Here is a 19,948-nt window from a genome sequence, read left to right on the forward strand (position 1 = left end):
CTTAAATAAATGATCTATGAACAAATGTATGTTTAAACACAGTGAAATTCCTCTGTTGTGTACGCAGAAGGGACACAGGAGGGATGCAGCCTGCACGTAGTTTTACAGTTGGCACAACAAGGTGATTTGGGGGTAAAAATGGCACTGCAACACAATGTATGAAAAAATTATTGAAAAAAAGCTAAAGTTTCAAAGTAGTAATATCTTTATGCAGTTTGAGTTTCCTGCACCTTTTGCAGTCTTTTAGTGGAAATAAAATAATGACTAATTTGTTGATCTTTTTTTTTTTTTCCGTTTTTTTTTTTTATTTATGTACTAGTTGATGCTAGACATAAAAAATTATAGAAAATATACAGTCATATGAGAAAAAGAAAAACATGGACAAATTAGAATGTTGTCCTTTTTTTTTTTTTTTAGCACAATAATATTATTGTCCTAACTCTGTCTACATATTGTGGGCTTATTTTTATTTTATTTTTTTCTTTACTGCATTTAATTTGCATTTTAAGCTGTTGTTAAAATGGGGGGATTACATTACTTTATGGTCATCATCTTTTCCAGGAAGCACTGTGTTAACTGCCTTTCATTGCCATGTAACTTGATTGAAAATGATCCCGATGTAAGCTAATATTAAATGGACATGTGAGATGTTAGCAAAGAGAGGAAGCTTTAGAACTGGAAACTGGTAACCATTCCAATTCTTTGTATGACTGACTTCTGGAAACAAAGCTCATTAGATAAAATAGTCATTACATTTACACAACAACAAAAATAAATAAAACACACAACATATAGGCAAAATGAGTAATATAACTGACTTATTTAATACAATCTCTAAGCAGGAGTGCAATTGGAGGGTACAGCCCTACACATATAAGAGTCCAGGGCCACCAGGAGGCCATACATGCAGAATGTGTATGTATAGAGATTATCATATATGTATATACATATGTACATATTCACACACACAAACACACACATATATATTATTATTATTATTATTATATTTATTATTATTATAGTAATACCGATATTGATTTTTTTTTAGAGCCGATACCAATACAGATAATCTGTGAACTTTGAGGCAGATAGCCGATAACTTACCGATATTCGGTACATTTACCATTTTGAAAAAAGAAACAATTTCTACACTGTTAACTGAGCATGTTTATTATTTATTGATTTTTGCAAATCTTTTTTTTTTTTTATTAAATGGTAAATGCACAACATGCCAGTCAGATGTTTTTAGGTTTTCAAGAATATTTAGTGTTCTTCTCCCTACCCTGTTCCTATGTGTTCCTCTTCCCTCAACTCACCTCACCTCCCTGTTCCTTAGTTTTCCTCTCCCCTCTCCCCCCCTTTAGAGTTTATCTCCCCTCTCTGTCCCTTCATGTACCTCTCCCCTCCCTGTCTCATAGTGTTCCCCCCCTTCTCCCGCGCCCTTAGTGCTCCCCTCCCCTCCCGGTCCCTTAGTGCTCCCCTCCCTGTCCCTTAGTTTTCCTCTGCCCTCTCACCCCCCCCCCCTTAGTGTTTCTATCCCCTCCCTGTCCTTTAGTACCGCCCCCCTTCGTCGTCCTCTCCACTCCCTGGTGTGCGTTATTACCTCTCTTGTAGCGTGGCCGAGCGGAGCGGACTTTGGCACAGGAGCATTCGTTTCCTGTACCCGGTCGGACTGACAGGAAGTGCTCTCTCAGTGAGCACTTCTGGTCAGTCCGACCGGGTACAGGAAACTGAAGCTCCTGTACTGCGGCCCGCTCTGCTCCACTCGACCACGCTACACAGAATGACTGGTAGGGAGAGCTGTGCACTTCCTTACATCCGGTCGCTCGATTCTTCTGCCCCCAGAGCTAGTACGCCCGAATGCCACTATTAACGTGGTGGGAGACAGAAACAGGAGTAGCAACACTTGAAGGAGGAAAGACCAGAAGTTCTGTTTTGGACAAGTAGAGTTTAAGGAAGTGCGCAGCCATCCAGTTAGAAATATCAGAGAGGCAGTCAGAGACACTTGTCAAGAGGGGCAGGGAGCGATCAGGGGAGGGCAGATAGATTTGCGTGTCATCTGCATAGAAGTGATTTTGGAAGCCAAAGGAGCTGATTAGTTTACCAATGGAGGCAGCATAGATTGAGAACAGTAGGGGACCAAGGACTGAACCTTGGGGGACACCAACAGAGAGAGGTTGGAAGGAAGAGGCAAAGTCAGAGAAAAAAATACTAAAAAAGCGCTGGGTGAGGTAGGAGGAGCACAAGGAGAGAGCAATATCTCATAGACCGAGATTACTGAGGATGAGAAGAAGTTGTTGATGATCAACAGTATTAAAAAGCAGAAAGGTCAGGGAGAATTAGGATAGAGTAGTTGACTATGAAATTTAGCAGCGAGTAGATCGTTTGATACTTTGGGCGGGGAAACCAGACTAAAGTGGGTCGAGCAGAGAATTGGACTCGAGGAAGTCTGTCAATCTCACATACACAAGTCTTTCAAGCATCTTGGACGCAAAAGGCAGTAGTGAGATAGGGCAGTAGTTGGACAGGGAATTAGGGTCAAGGTTGTTTTTGTTTTTTTAGAATCGGGGTTACAGTCACATGTTTGAAGAGTAATGGAAATATGCCAGATGAGAGGGAGAGATTGAGAATTTTAGTGAGAGACAAAGCAAGAGAAGGAGGCAAAGTACGGATGAGATGCAAGGGAGTAGGATCAAGGGAGCAGGTGGTGGGGTGGGAGGACTGGAGAAGATCAGAAATGTCTTCTGCTGTAGTGGGTGCAAATTAACATAGAACAGCAGAGGGAGTGAGGTTGGGGGAAGTATTGTAAGGGGAAGAAGAGAGATGGGAGATCTCTTCCCTGTTTGTAGAGATCTTGTCGGTGAAGTGAGTAAAGTTTGTGGCGGTTAAGTGGGAAGGAGGAGGAGGAGCAACAGGACATAGAAGTGTGAAATAGAGATTAGGTATCGGATGAAGCAATACCTTGAGTGAACTGGCAATTTCTGCTTTTTGCCACAGCTGTGTTTCCCCTTATGCCTTAGTAGGGTGGACTCCTGTACTTTTACCTTGGTTAACACATTATATTGATGTCCAGCATGTTTTAATTTATTTTTTTAATGTTATCAGCAAGCATGTTTATATTTTCATAACACACACCGTGTCTAGCCTATTTCTGAGTCTGAAAGTTGTTCCTATGTCACTCACTTAGACATGCTGCCTAGCTTGACTCTTTCTGCTCTTATATAACGTATGTTTTTGTTTTATTTTCATATAAAAGAGGCTAGTTTATTCTAAACGTGACGTATTCAAAACTGCTTTAGTGTAGAATTGTGCACCGTAATTGCAACTGTGATCAAATTGAAATTACTATACGGTCTTACTATATGCATTCCTGCTTCTGGCGTAATTATTATTGCGACCTAATCAAACTCGCCATGTCGTCATACTGTGCACACACTTGTTCTAACTCTTGTTGTCACGTCTGTACCATTGTAACTTATGAAAATCTAAGCCTCAATAAAAACAAAGATTCACAAAAGTGTGAAAGAGTCGTTTGGGTTCACAGGAGAGTGTGGTTATGAGAGTATTGAAGTAATTTACTTTTGCAGAGGAAAGAGCCAAGAGCAGCGTTCAACAGTTATGGAGCATTTTTGGAGGTAACGGTTCAGCTTAGTGTGCCAAGGTTGCACTTGCTGCGTTTAAGTGTAGGAGGAGCCATGATGTCTAGTTGAGAGGAGAGGGTGGAATTGTAGTTGTTCTGTTGAAGGAGATTGCAGAGCTAGGGCAGGTGAGGTTTGAGACAGGTAAAAGGAGAGTTTGGAGGTTAGTGGAGAAGTGCTGTAGGTCAAGACAGGTTTTCTGTGATATTGATGTGCCGAGGGTGATGTCAGTTTGGTCTTGGGTGTGCTGATGTCAAAAGTCAGTAGATGGTGGTCAGACAGAGGAAAAGGAATATTGGAGAGATTAGAGGCGGTACAGAGGTTGGTGAAGGCGAGATTATATATATATATATATATATATATATATATATATATATATATATATATATAAATACACAGCCACAGACAAGGGAAATTAAAAGATCGCCCTCCTCAGGCCATTGCAGGCATGTTCCGAGAGTGGGGGCCAGCAGAGTGTTAGCTTCAACCTATTACAGATCCTCTCTTTTGCGAGCCCTTGGTTTCAGAGCGTTGACGCAGGTAACTACAGCAACACTCCGATACCACATAGAGCTGGGGCAGAGGTGAAGCTGGGAGCCTTTAGAGTACTACCGGACTACCAAAGAATACAGTATTCTCCCTGACCAGAGGTAAGAAGGAGGTAGGGGGTGAATTTTTCAGCAAAACAAAAAAAATTATATGAAAATATAAATCTGCTTCCCTCTTTCTCCCCACAGAAGAGAACCCATTTATTATCAACAAATTTGCACACACACAGAAACATAGAATGCATCCCTTACACACACACATACACTTCATCCGCCAGATACACATTGCATGCATCCCTTAACCACATACACTGCATCTCTTACACACAAACTTCATCCCTTACAAACACACACATTGTACCCACAATGCACACACACTGAATCCCCTATACTGCAACCCTAAACACACACACACATTACATTCTCAACAAACACACATTACAACCCATACACAAATACACTCCGTGAGATGACTCAGAGGTGGACTTTGTGGGTGGACTCAGGGGCGAGCCTGGTTTGCAGACTCAGAGGAGTGCAACGAGGGCATTGAGCTGCATAAGGGACCCCAACATTTCTGATGGCAGCCCTTGTTTTAAGCATCATGGATGTGGGGAATCAACCTTATTGCTACCCTTGTGATCATTTAGCTGGACAAGGAGCACATGGAGCTTAGCCTGTGGGCTCTTGTCTGACTTCACGCCTTACTGACAGGGGAGAAAGATAACAATTTGGATTATTACATATAGTCTAAAGTGTCACAGTAAATTGTGTGTTACACTAAAAAAAATTACATCAGCCTGATGATCAAAACAAACAAAACAGAAAATGAGCGCACTGCACAAGCATTTATATCCATTACAGCAATGTATGCTAATACGGAGCATTTGTGAGACAGTAAAAATCTGCAAACATTTTGCTTGCAAAGTCCTCTGTTCAGACACTCAGAGCTGCTCACACCTGCTGTTTGAATGCTTTGGAAATAAAGTCCCCAGGTGCTGAGATAGAGGATTTTCACTGCTTGGACGTTCCGTAACTGTCAGCGCCCCAGCCTAATGCTGAGAAAACCAGCATTTACACTTTCACTTTAGCCAGCAAAATCTTTATAATTGCCCTTTTGTTTGCTGTTAACGTATAAAGAAAAACAAAATATGGGCTGACGTGCCTTCTCTAGAATTTCAGATGATGTCAGCATTGTAATTGAGAGTCAGAACCTGGTTTACAGAAACAGTTTATTGCATAACCTACCATTTCCAAACCTGTATTATGGGGGGAAAAAAGCTTCCCATCTGCTCCTGCAGGAAAACTCAAGACATTCTGTTAGCTCCCTACATATCGTACTGTCGTTAGTTTAGTAGGAGCATGGACTTAGGGGGAAAGTATTTTGTGGGATTCTCTTTCAGCCACTGTTCCCATTAACTTAAAGGGACACTATAGTCAATAGAACAACTACAGCTTATTGTATTTGTTCTGGTGAGTATAATCCTTTAGGCATTTTATGTGTTTTCAGAGAACATTCAATGTTTACATTACATACTAGTGATAACTCCACTAGCCACTCCTCAGGTTGCTACTAGCGGTGCTTCCTGAGGCAGTGCTGCACACTGTGCAGTACTGCCATGTAGTGTAGTGGCTCAACCCTCTGCATGCAGACACAGAACTTTTCTCATAGAGATTCATTGATTTAATGCACCTCTATGAGGAGATGCTGAGTGGCCAGGATTGTGTTTGGCTTGTGCTGGCTCTGTCCCTGATCTGCCTGCTTGATAGTCCCAGACAATCTAATGCTTTCCTATGTGAAAGCATTGTGAATGGCTCAGAACATCACCTCGGATGATGTCAGCTAAACAGATAGGTCAGGGACAGAGCCAGCAGCAGCAGACTGGAATAAAGGTACGATTTTGCTATAGTTAGGGGGCAAGATGGTGTTTTTAACATATACATGTTTGTGTTCCTGACCCTATAGTGTTCCTTTAAAGTGAACCATCCATGATGATTTGTTACTTTACAGAGATTAAACTTTTATCGATACATACATTGCATTAGCAAATGTATACTTCACTGAGTCAATCCTTTCCGATGGGGAAGCCCAATAAGCTCATGGTGCTTGTCGAGCATGCAATCTGGCTACCAGATCACGCTGATGTCAAAGGAGGAGCCCGATCCAGCCCTGAGGGACATCAGCATTGGAATCAGATAAGTGAATAAAAGGGTTTTTAACCCTTTCATGGCCAGTAGGAAGCAGGGAGGAGGGGCGAGCTGCAGAGGCAGAGAGAGTTATAGATTTCAGCAATTTCAGATACTGTAGCTTTTCTGGGTGATCAGACCAGATGGGCTAGTCTTCGCTCTCCACATGCATTAATAAGCCTTGGGCACCACTGCATACCAGAAACACCCCACAAGACTTGCAGTTTCGCAGATCCTCTGACCCACTCTTTAAGCCATCACTATTTGGCGATTGTCATAGTCACTCAGATCTTTTCGCTTGCTCATTCTTCCTGCTTTCAACACATGAAATACAAGAACTGACTTATCATTTGCTAAATAAAGGTCAGTGGTTTTAATGTTGTGGCTGAGCAGTGAATATACAGCTGCGGAACTAACACTGGTGCAGGCAACAGCACCGGGCCAGGCACATTGGGAAAGGGGGCCCAATTGTGTGTGGCTCATACAATTGGGGCCACCTGATGGACATTGCTGAACATGGGCCTGAACAGGCGACACAGCTCTTTAACAGCGCGACCTGGGCCCCTGTAGTATCATCAGCCTGGTTGGAAGTGAGTGCAGGTCACTTCCTCCTAGCTTCAGTGAAAGCACCATCCTGCACACAACTGATATGTTAACAGAAGGGTGTCTAAAAATGTAAGAATGTGTGTGTGTGTGTCAAAGTGTGTGTATATGTCATTGTGTGTATCAGTGTGGCAGTGTGTGTGTATGTGTCAATGTGTGTATCTGAATGTGTTTATGTGTCAGTGTGTTTATATGTGTGTGCTGATGTGTATGTATGTCTGTGTAAGTATGTATTCATGTATGTGGCAGAGTATGTGAGCATGTGCATACATCCCAGCAATCATATGCCAACATCACATGCAAGCACACGCCTGCAATCACAAACATTACATACAAACACACCTTTGTATTAAAACACCAAAATGATATTCAAATACCAACATTACCCACAAAAGCACACCTGCATTTAAAAGATAACACTACACACAAGTACAACATTGCATGGCAGCAGTACATGCAAATACGCCCCTTTTATGCACACACCTACCCTATACAAAAACATGCTTACATTCACATGCACAAACACTGCTTACAAATACAACCCTGCAAGGATGGGGAAATGGTAGACCTCAGCTGGCATAGCACCTTGGGAGTTGTATGACAGATGGGGATCTAACTTTTGGCCACTCTTCCACTAGAAGGGGCCCAAAAAAAATTATTTCACCAGGGCCATCTTTACATTATCGATTATCTGTCTATTTAAGCCTTGAGGGGTTATTAACAATAATTTATCAAATGTTTACAAACCTTATACCAGAATAGCAGAGTTGTATAATTTTTTGTAGTAGAGCTTCAGACTAGCATTTGCAAACTAGCTGTATACTGTTTAGTGATTATATACCATAATTTCTAGGCAATTATTATTATTTATATAGCAATAACATAAACCACAGTGTTGTATTACAAGACAATTGTATTTATTTACAAATAAAAGAAAATAAATAGTGTGCATACCATAGTGTGTTTTCCTGATGCAGGGGGACCCAGAGCAAAAATTCTTGGCACTGCAAAGTAAAACAAATGATATGGTCAAAAACGTTCTTTCATTAGATATAATTAAAAAGCGAATGTATCACAGTTATAGGATTATGCTTTTAAAGTAAGTATAACTCCGTGTCATGTATTTGTATATGTGAACATAATAAGAACATCCTAAAATTATCATGCTGTAGGATTTGATTAGCATTAAAGAGGCACACTATTTTTTTTTAGGGAATGTGATCATGGATATTTTAGATTCTAGAGTACATAAAGGGACACTGTAGGCATCAAGCAACTTTAGCTTAAAGGAACACAAACAGGTATGACACTGTAGCTTTAAAAAGCTATTTTAGGTGACCAGCCTCTCTTGGTTCTCTTTAAAAAGATGTTTTACGCCCCCTTTATCTAGCACTGTGTCGGTCTCGCTGCAGCTGGCTCTACCTTGCTTCATCTAATTGGCTAAGATGATCAAAATTTTCCATCAAACAAGCATCCTAAAAAAAGCCATCTCTTGACCCAACCTCTCCTCCTAACTACCGTCTCATATCACTGCTCCCCTTCACTTCTAAGCTTCTTGAGTGGGTTGTATTTACCTGTCTAACTCACTTTCTCAATACTTCCTCTCTCCTTGACAGTCTTCAAGCTGATACAACAACCCAAAGATAAAACTAGGGCACTTGTTCATGCACTCATCATTTCCCGACTTGACTATTGCAACTCACTGCTCATCGGCCTTTGAAATATCCACATTGGCCCTCTTCAGTCTGTAATGAATGCTGCAGTCAGGCTGATCTTCCTGACTGCTATTCCCATACCTCACCCCTTTGCCAATCATTACATTGGCTTCCTGTACAATTCATGATCCAATTCAAACTGCTAATACTAACCTGCAAAGCTCTCAGTAACTCCACTCCTCAGTACATTTCCTTTTTACTCAACAAATATACCTTTTTTTCCATTAACTTTTCTCTGCAAATGATCTTCTCCTGACATCTACTCGTTCCCACACTGCCAACTCATGAGCAGGGTTTTTAAAGGGCTTCCCCGTTTCTTTGGAATTTGTTTCCATCAGACTCTCCCCTAGCCTCCAGTCCTTCAAGTCACTAAAAACGCTCCTGTTTAGGAAAGCTTACCATTTTCCTGGGTGTCGTTTTTCTCATTCCACAGCCCTTACCACTTCCCACGCCTCTATAGCCCAGCTCACTCTCCTGACACTGTTTAGTACTTCCACGCGCCACATATACTAGCTTATTTCAACACAGGCATCCAACCATTTAGTTTCCAAGATCAACAGTGATAAGCGATACAAAATAATGTCTCATATGTATACCCTTAAGTGGTTTGGAAACAACAAACTGTAAATGTACAAAAAGGCTACTGTGTATAAAATGAAAAAACTAACATGTAAGAGTAAATAGGCTCAGCCTCCACGAGGATCAATAGAAAAGTATAGCATAAGGTAGAGATATGCAAAGATCCCTCTCTCCATTTAAAACTGATTAGACAGAGAAAATGAAGTTGTAAGCAAATCAATTTAAAAGTGCATAGTGGTGCAAATAAAGTGCACAGTGATATAATAAATGTGCAAAAAAAAAAAAAAAAAACACAAGGCCTGGCGGCTGAGCCTATTTAACTGCTACTGGTATATAACGTTTATTTAGGATACTTGCCTGCTAGCTTATATATGCTAACCAGTGTATAATATTAATAATAATATAGGAGGGGCTAGTTGGCAAACACTTTAATGAAGCCATTTTTCTACTCCTATTTCATTGCTAGCTGGGAATTGAAGTGCTCACTAGACAGATCAGTAATGCCTTTTTTTTTTTTTTTAACTGACCATGTATTTGACTAGTACTAGTTCAGCATTATTAGGTTACTTTCGGTTCTACTTTCTATACCAGGTAGTATTTCCCATCTGTTTTTTTGGGAGGGAACTGTACATTATTTCTAAAGCTGACTTAAGCGTCCTGGCCCAATACACCAGGTAGGTCCAACTGGTATTCCTTTTTCTTTTTATCTTACCCATCTTTCCCTATGCTCTCTGACATTCTGTTATTTCTCGTGTGTATCACAAACTTTAAGCTTGTTTGAGCATGGCCTTTTTCACCTCTTGTCTTGGTTATATTCCATGTGTAAATTACTTTTTGTTAAAAATCCCATTTTATAACTGGAAAGCGCTGCGGAATATGTTGGCGCTATATCAATGAAAAGATTAATAATAAAAATCACCAACAGTCCAATCATAACACTGCCTAAGCAGGATGCAGTGTAACGGCACCTGATCGGTATGGTCACGTAATATTGAGGGAGAACTTATCCGTTTCGTGGCGGTTCACCGACCGGATTAGCCTCAGCTGCTGCGCCCGGCATTAATAAGGATGCTGACCACCTTATTTCCATGCAGTGTTATAGCGCCGCCTCTGGCCACTTGGTTATTGATGCAAACATGCGTGCATCGTCACGTCATTGTCTGGTGTCAAAGGGCCCATACTGACAAATGAGGATTGTTTTAGGGTTATTTTAACCCAAATCTGTGTTTTATCACTGCCCTGTCGTGGTTTCCACATGCTGGCTATCTGCGAATGCGTTCTTATAGTTTTTCTTCTGGCATTTTGATTTTGGCTTGTTCTTGACTATTCCTTATTATGGTATCCTTGATCTTTTGGCTTTGTCTATTCGTTTTTGTGTCTGTCTGTGTCCCTGACCTCTGCTTGTTACTTACTATTCTTTTACGTTAAGTCCGGACATCCTAAGAACCGATAATACATTTATCTAGATTAGCTTTTTCTTTGTTTTACTTAATTCTGCGTGTTGGCTACAGTATCATCCAAACATGGATAAGGGAACACGTATCCTTGGCACCATACAACCTGACAGAAAACAGTAATAAGAGGACCGATATATAGACATAGTCAGGGAATGTCATAGTCAGGGCAGGCACCATAAATTAATGGTGAAGTAACTTACCCAAAAGTCAGCAAACCAGAGAGTAGTCAAAATCATGATAATAGTAATCAGTAGGAGAACTATAGTCACACCATTTCCATTGGACGATATCAGAGTGACACAAGGAGTAGTGTCATACAAGGCAGAAAAGAGACTGCATTTACACAGTGAATATTTGGCATTAAAAGACAAAGAGTAGCATCCTCTAGGTCAGGTGGTATGTGATTGACATATCGGAGAAGCAGCTTTTCCCAGGACAAGGGACATGGTTAATGTCATTATGTCATTAGTAGTATGAGAGAATGGCGTGTAAGTGAGCACCCAGAACCAGACTGATGCTACTAATACCCAACTACAAGTATATGGACCTACAATAGCACATTAGTTACCTGAATTCAAGGTAAGAATATCACCATGGCAGTTTGACTCAACTCAACTCACTTGATGAAATCTAGGCCATTTGGGTTCCAAGTGAACTGCTGTGAGGAAAAATACCCTAAGAAAGTGTGTGTTTATATACAGTATGTTTTTGTTTGCCATAAGCTATTGCTCTCCATAACCAGTAGATAGCCACAACTTAACACACTTACTATCCAACTACTACCTGCGTAGGATCCACAAAATAACCAGAAAAGAAAAACATCTCTAACGAGCACAAGACTATTTGTTCATTTCAGGCTGTTTGTCTATGGACAGACCCATTGCATAATATATCAGGAGTAATAAAATCCAAAGCATACTTTCACTTCCATTATTAAACTCGGGTTTGTTAAAGTCTAACTACTCGCACCTTGGAATTCCAACTGCGTGTGTAGGAATTATTTATTAATGGAGCCATGAAAGAGTGCTCTCTTGCCAAGATTAATCAACTTCTTCACAGCACTTCAAAGGAAATCAAGAAACCTCTCCATCCACAGATCCTTTTGAGGCTTAACGAGGAAAGTGATTTAAAATTCACAAGAAAACCCTCAAGGTATTGGATCTTTTATGCACAGCTTTTTTGGACAAACGTTTGATAAAATAGGAAACACACTATTATATACCTCGCATCATGCTTTAGTATTGCCTCGGGCTACTGTAAATGTTCAGTTTGTACTAAATCTCCTTTTTTCTGTTTTTATTGGACAATGCTGAATAAGTCAACAGGCAAGGGTGCATCTTTGTCTTTAACAATAGATTGTGATTATCGTAAATGGTACATAGCGCTAATAAGTTATCTACTTTCTATAAAGAAAGAATAAACTACGAAATCATGTCATTGTTAAGCTTAAAAGGGTAATTTCATTTTTTATATTTTTCAACTTACACTACTCAATGTACAATCTGAGCTCCTATTGGTTTAAACGTGTACATTATGTTAGACAGGTACCAGGTACCATAATATACTTCTAACTGTATCAGCAGTGCCTTACCAAAAGTAATAGAAACTCCTTTTGATAATGAGATGGATGTAATGCGGGTGGAGAATGCATTTTGTTATTCATTATATGACAATACGTGAATGGGACAATGTGCTAATTATGAGATGAGAAATAAAATATATTAGAAAAATCTGCCCAGCATAACCAACTACAATAACTTGCACATTGCACCGGACATGTGTGGTGCACTGAGTAGTGTAAGAAGAGCAAGTGAGAGTATGGTTAACCCAATACGTGAGTGTCTCATTAAAATTTCGCTGACCCTTGCGGTTTGACCAAGGATCCTAAATTTAGGTAAAATTGCCATTGGATACCTAACCTAACGCTGAGCTTTAATTTTATGCCCTTAACTGTCTAGACACTGATATTAAGCGTGTATATCTCCTGTGGAACGACCTCATAGTCACGTTAGCCTAGCATGATGTTAGCGTAAAACTGTGCAGAGAGCTTGTTTTTTTTTCTAATGTATTCTGTACAATTTCACAAAAATGAGCAATGTCGTATGCCATACCACGGTTTCTCCATGTTTGCTGAACTGTCTGCATCAGCTGTTGTGACAATGCAAGGCTTCTTCTTTATCTATGCCCCACCAAAATAAAGATTTTTTTTTTTTAAATTGCCATTGGAGTGCATGCAATGGAGCTCACCAGATGAATTCCATGGGATAAGTAAATAAGTATATGAACATGACGCTGATTGCACTGGGATTACGCATATTTGTATAGTACACACGTGTAATAAATGTGTCACAGATTTGCTTTACCTGTGTGAATGACAACAAACATATGCAACAGCAGCCCGTCAATACGAGGATAGCTGCTCATATGTGCACTTTATGTCTTCTGCATTTGTATCCGCACTACCTCTACTATTTATTTCCCAGTTGTTCAATGAACATCAGAAGAAATGGATCTTTACACCCAAAAAGAGACAAATATTAATGGACATTTTGGGTTCCCCCAATGCACATTTTTTTCTTTCTAAGAGTATCTAAGAAACATGGTTCAGCACTCTTGTTTGTGAATAAATCAATCCATTTACCGTGTCATCAAGTCAAGCTTGATAAAGGCAAAGAAAGTGGCATACTTAAGGAATTCTTTAATTTAGAAAAAAGAAACAAAGGTTCCTGTACTTGCTGATTGTGGTTGGAACCAGGAGGGTGACTTGAGGGCAAATTATTAACTGTGGTGGTTACTGCACGATCGTATTCAATTATTTTACATTTTCCATAGCAGCCATCAAATTCATGAAGAGGTGGAGGATGCTAAACCTCTAAACAGGTAAACTTCAGTGTCCCTTTAATTATAAAATGCAGATACCAGTAGAGGACGCGTAATAAATATTTCTCTCAAGTTCAATTTTAGTTGAATGTACTCAGACATAAATCACATTTATAGACTGAGTTGGAAAGGCATTCAGTAATCGAAACAGCACACAGTGTAAATATTGACAGGGAAAAGAGAGCCAGGACACTACCCATAGCCCTGCCATGCAATAATAATAAACTGCCATAGGGGGGCACTACAGATCATGAATTCCATTATAGAGTGTACATAGCCTTGTCTTGGAAGCACGCTGTATGTTTTGCATTTCTCAAGTTGCAGGGTAGAGCTTGCACACATGCTATTCCTTCATCTGATCTGCTGCTGCGTTTGGAATTCATTAACTCTAATCCTGAATCTAACTAACCTGAGAATTTCAACAGGCGAGGACTTATCAGCACGGCCAGCGAGTGGGACCCAGTTCACTTCTAACAAAAAGCCATCATTACCGGGCTTAATACAAGAGAACAAATCATATGGGGAACAGAAAGCATTAAACATTGATAACTCAAAACATCTGCTCTCCTAGTGTTTCCCATCTTACAATAACGAATACATTGTATTATCTTTCCGGACATATCTATTGCGGCAAGTTTAACTGCATTAAAATGGAACATCGAAGAATTCTTTATCAATCCATTATAGTTAACTAATCTAATGGGTGTTAATGTAATGGTTTAAACAAAAACTATTTTAATAAATTATATATATTTAAATTAACTAGAATACATATTTAAGATGTAATTAGATATTATTATTGTGTTCTAAATACTCCACCAAATTAAAAAAAACTAAATGCAAAAAAAAAAAAAACAGCAACAAAAAAAGAACAAATACGCAAACTGGTTACACAACCAGTGCAATATTTAAAGGAACACTATAGTCATCATATCAACTTTAGCTTAATGAAACAGCTTTGGTGTATAGATCATGTCCCTGCAGTCTCACTGCTCAATTCTCTGCCATTTAGGAGTTAAATCACTTTGTTTATGAACCCTAGTCACACCTCCCTGCATGTGACTTGCACAGCCTCCTTAAACACTTCCCGTAAAGAGTCATCTAAAGTTTATCCTTCCTTTATTGCAAGTTCTGTTTAATTTAGATTTTCTTATCCCCTGCTATGTTAATAGCTTGCTAGATCCTGCAAGAGCCTGTATGTGATTAAAGTTCAATTTACAGAGAGAGAGAGAGAAACAATTGTTAAAGGTAAATTACATCTGATTGAAAGTGTGACAGGCTGTGTCAATCAGAGTCGGGGGGGGTGTGGCTAGGGCTGCATAACCAGAAACAAAGTGATTTAACTCCTAAATGGCAGTGAATTGAGCAGTGAAACCTGAAGCGTTATCTATACACTAAAACTGGGATCCCATTAAGCTAAAGTTGTTTAGGTGACTATAGTGTTCCTTTAAAGCTAGGAAAAGAATATAGAATTCAACTGGCATTTGGAAAATCAAGGCTCTTCTCTGAGTGGAGATAGAAAATGATTTCTCAAAAGGTGTTTGAGCAGAAATGAGAGACTAATATCAGCATCAATAGTTTCCTTGTTATCATTTTAGCATGGTTGTAGGGCACCAGTGGTAAGGAGGAAGAGGATCAGACTGCAAAATGAGACGGATAACTTTGCACATTGGATCTGGATGTGCTATCCTAGAGAAGTGTGTTTTGGGGGGGTTTGAGACAAAAGTAAGTTTGAGATAGGGCTTTCCATAAGAACAGGGCAGCACTAAAAATGTCCTAGAGCAGAAGGTTAGGGTACAAACAGAGATCAGGTAAAGGTTGTTGGCAGAATAAAAGGTGCAAGTTGGTTTGTACTTTTCAATTAAATTGTATGTTTAGCTTAGAGAAGAACTTTGCAGGCAAAACCCAGGTTTTAGACCGAAACGCAAAGTTTACAGGTAGCTGATAGAGAAAGAGAGATTGGGAAAAAGGTACATCTCAGGTTTGGCAGCAAATCGGTGGTAATGGAATTCAAGAAGTTATTAGATCGCCCAGAGGGGCAATGCACATAGAAAAGAGAAAGGGAGCCAGAACTGAATCTTGGGTTCTACACTTCAAAGAGGTACTGGAGAAGAGGAGGTGCCAGAGAAGGAGATGTGATACATGATTTGGAACACGTCTGTTCTTGACCAGGTATAAATTATTTTATCAGAACTCCAAACAGCTCTATTAGGAATCAGTATCCGAAAAGGGAGATGAGTAACAAACACATACCATGGCATACATGCACTGTAGCAGCTTTGAAGGCAAGTAGGAGAATTGCTTTTTTGATGCAGGTACATATTATAACTGAGTCTTGGGATATTCATCATGGATGATTTCACAAAGGAACAAGTAAAAATAGCAGAATTTTATTTTCAGAATGGCAGGTCAACTATTTTGATGCAAAGAGGAAAATCGTCCTGAAATGTGTTTATTTTAATAGGATGGGGCTACTGCAAATACTGCCTGGGCGACAATGGACAACACTCATACTGCTAATGTAGATGTAACTTCAGTATTACCAAGCAGTGCCTCAAAGGCCATGCCAAAAGTGCCTCAGGGACCCCAGATTTGGTCAAACTATTCAAGAATTTTTTGACTCAGGGTCTAGGATGCAAAACAGCATAGTACATACCATAGATTGTCCATATTTCATGTTTGTCCTGAAAATATACATGTTCAAATTTCCCAACACAATGATACAATTTTTATTGACTTCAGAATGATGAGCTGAAGCAGCAACCTAGATTTGAAAAGGCACCCTTTGTACTTTCCAAGTAAAACAATTAATAACAAACTATAATTTAGAAATGAGGGCATGAATATTCAAAGCTGTATGTACAAGCTTAACATCTGGAAGCCTTAGGACGGTCGATACCTACACACTTATAGCCGTTTCCATCGATCTATATAATTTAGTGTCCAGAATACTGACGTATGATCCTGGTGGGATGAGGAAAGCGAGTGTGCTTATATTTCTTTTAACAAGTTGACAAACCAGAAAATATCTTTCTCCAGCGGTCAGGAGTCTTTGTAGCAAATAAAAATCAATATCTTTAATAACGGAGCCGTGCCAGTCAGTCTCAGGGAGAGCAAAGGATAGTTGGAGGATGAAGAAAACATTCTGCTGAAGAGTATACTTTATGTTACACAGATAAATCCTGGTTTATAGCTACGTTCTGCTTTTGGTTTGCCCTTAAAAGTGCAATTTAGGTGTAGATATATCATCATCGCCAGAACTGAAAGAATCCCGCGAGCACAGAAGCCACGGCTTCTAAAATTATTATTGCTTGAGTCTATATGTTTGGAGGTGTTTTTTTTGTTTTGTTTTTTTTATAGATGTCCATGAAAGATGAGCCAGCCCTTGGTGCCAAAATAACAAAACAAAAACAAGTCAAGTTCTACTTAAGGGGACTAGGACACGGAAAACAAAACAGGAAAGGAATTCTGGAGGAAACGATTTACATACAAATCTTAGAGATTGCTTTCTAGAATATATATTTTATCTTTAAAGGCATTGGAGACGTTTTATATATGTATATATTAAATCGTTATAATTTGGGTAGCAGAAAATTCAGGTGTATGATAGATGTAGATTAGAAACAAGTTGACATACTATAACAATACGTGCAGTATGAGATAATGTGCTAAGAAACATGGCTTGAATTAAAGGGACACTATAGTCACCGAAGAACTTTAGCTTAATGAAGCAGTTTTGGCCCTGCAGCCTCACTGCTCAATCCTCTGCCATTTAGGAGTTAAATCCCTTTGTTTATGAACCCTAGTCACACCTCCCTGCATGTGACTTGCACAGCCTTCCATAAACACTTCCTGTAAAGAGAGCCCTATTTAGGCTTTCTTTATTGCAAGTTTGGTTTTATTTAGATTTTCTTATCCCCTGCTATGGTAATAGCTTGCTAGACCCTGCAATAGCCTCCTGTATGTGATTAAAGTTCAATTTAGAGAGTGAGATACAATTATTTAAGGTAAATTACATCTGTTTGAAAGTGAAACCAATTTTTTTTCATGCAGGCTCTGTCAATCATAGCCAGGGGAGGTGTGGCTAGGGCTGCATAAACAGAAACAAAGTGATTTAACTCCTAAATGACAGTGAATTAAGCAGTGAAATTGCAGGGGAATGATCTATACACTAAAACTGCTTTATTTAGCTAAAGTAATTTAGGGGACTATAGTGTTCCTTTAAACTAAAATACCTCTTAACAGATTACTACTGTGTAGTCATGAGTTTGACCGAGACAGAAGATTATGGCACAGAATAGAAGATCTCACTGCAAAGGTTAAATGCAAAACCCAGGAAAGGTAACTGATCATTTTTAAGAATATATATATATATATATATATATATATATATATATATATATACATATACATATACATCGTATATAAAATTATTAGGGGGAATCAGAAAGTGGTTAAGGATATGGAATATTGGAATGAGTCGGACCCAGAGCAGTACATTGGACAAAAGACCTAAGGGTAAAAGAAGTTATAGGAATTGATGAAGAGAAGAGATTAGTAATGACTAAAAAGGTTGGATCGGAGAACATTTGGAACCAACAGAGGAGAGATGATGACGGGTGTAGTGATAGCAATGTCTTAGAATATTTTAGGTGAGGACTTTAATTGTGACTCTGGAGGTAACTGGAATCTATTAATTCCAGTGGATCAAATCAAAGGAGTGACTGACACAGAAGACAAAGTAAAGATGACCAAGTAAGAGAAGAGTAGGTCAAAGGTATTCATAATGGATTTAAAGGGGTTACCTGAGCAAAGATGGAGATCTAATCATCTAGGTGGGACATTTCATTTCATTTCATTTTTGGACAATCTTTATTTATACATAATTTCAAAATAACAGTATAAGAAATCAGTAGACAAAAAGGTTCAAATGAGGACGGAGCAAAATACAGTACTTCACAATGCATAAGGCAACAATTAAGCATGTTGAAATACGTAGGACACGTCTAATGGTTATAGATTATGACTTTGGTGAGGATTTCACAGGCAGCTGTATAAGGCAGAGTCAGAGTAAACAGCAAAGTGGAATGGAACCTCAAGGCATTGGCTGGTAATTTGGCTAACGTGTTGTTAGTAGCTGGGGTGTAAGAAGAAGGTGGTAAGTCCAAGTAAAGATCCACTCTTCAGCATATTAAAAGGAGCCTCCTGTGCTATGACAAAGATGTTTCAATAGTCTGCTTTTCTGATGTTATGATTTACAGTGAGGGGAAAAACATAAATTTTACTTACCGTAAATTTATTTTTCCTGAAGATTAGAGGCAGTGCTTATACCACAGGGATATCCAATCTGGAGGGAAAAAACAGGCAGGCAAATCTCCAAACATTTAAACCCTCCCCTAATTACCTCCTTTCCCATAAGTAGCAGCTCCTCCTGATCATACCCAGAAAATACATAAGCCAAATAGCTGCAAAATTACTGAGTTTATTAGAAAAAAGGGGCGGGAATGTAGCACTGCCTCTAATCTTCAGGAAAAAGAAATTTACGGTAAGTAAAATTTATGTTTTTCCCTTCAGATTAGAGGCAGTGCTTATACCACAGGGATATAATAAAGCAGATCCTGAGGGCGGGTTCATTTCACTACAGCTTGAAGCACCTTGCGCCCAAAAGCAGCATCCTCCGAGGCCAGTATGTCCAACTTGTAGTGTCTTGAGAAAGTATGGAGAGAGGACCAAGTAGCAGCCGAACAAATCTGAGAGGGAGATGCAGCTGCTCGGAGAGCCCAAGACGTCGAAACCGCTCTAGTAGAGTGGGCCTTTATAGGGCCTGGATGTTCCATGCCATTCTTGGAATAAGCCAACAGAATACAATCCTTCAGCCATCTAGCCAGAGAACTCTTCGAAACCTTCATGCCTTTCCTAGTGCCTCTGAATAGGACAAAAAGACTATTATCCTTCCTGAAGGATTCCGTAGATTTTAGGTATTGTAAAAGACATCTCTTTACGTCTAGGCAGTGAAATTTGCTTTCCAAGGCATTAGATGGATTCTGACAAAAAGTCGGTAAGACCACTTCCTGGTTGACGTTCGAAACCGAAAAAACTTTAGGTATAAAAGAAGGATCGAGCTTTAGAACCACCTTGTCCTGATGGAAAACTAAAAAAGGAAAATTCGCCCGAAGAGCTTGAATCTCACAAATTCTTTTAGCTGATGTAATAGCCACCAAAAAGACAGTTTTTAACGAAATAATCTTCAGGGAAGCTTCCTCCAATGGTTCAAAGGGCGGCTCACAAAGCGCTGAAAGAACCAAGTTAAGATCCCAGGGAGGATAGGTTTCCCTAACATAGGG

General features: G+C 39.5%; 1 protein-coding gene across 1 annotated transcript in view; it reads right to left on the reverse strand.

The window, feature by feature from the left end:
- AK8 (adenylate kinase 8) overlaps window positions 1-19,948 on the reverse strand; it is a 93,972-nt gene that overhangs the window by 64,665 nt on the left and 9,359 nt on the right. Inside the window, exon 3 of the mRNA XM_063431316.1 lies at window positions 7,928-7,977. Within this exon, the coding sequence (XP_063287386.1) occupies window positions 7,928-7,977 (50 nt within the window). The remainder of the gene's footprint in view (window positions 1-7,927; window positions 7,978-19,948) is intronic.

This window comes from Pelobates fuscus, chromosome 9 (assembly GCF_036172605.1).
Source record: "Pelobates fuscus isolate aPelFus1 chromosome 9, aPelFus1.pri, whole genome shotgun sequence".
NCBI lineage: Eukaryota > Metazoa > Chordata > Amphibia > Anura > Pelobatidae > Pelobates > Pelobates fuscus.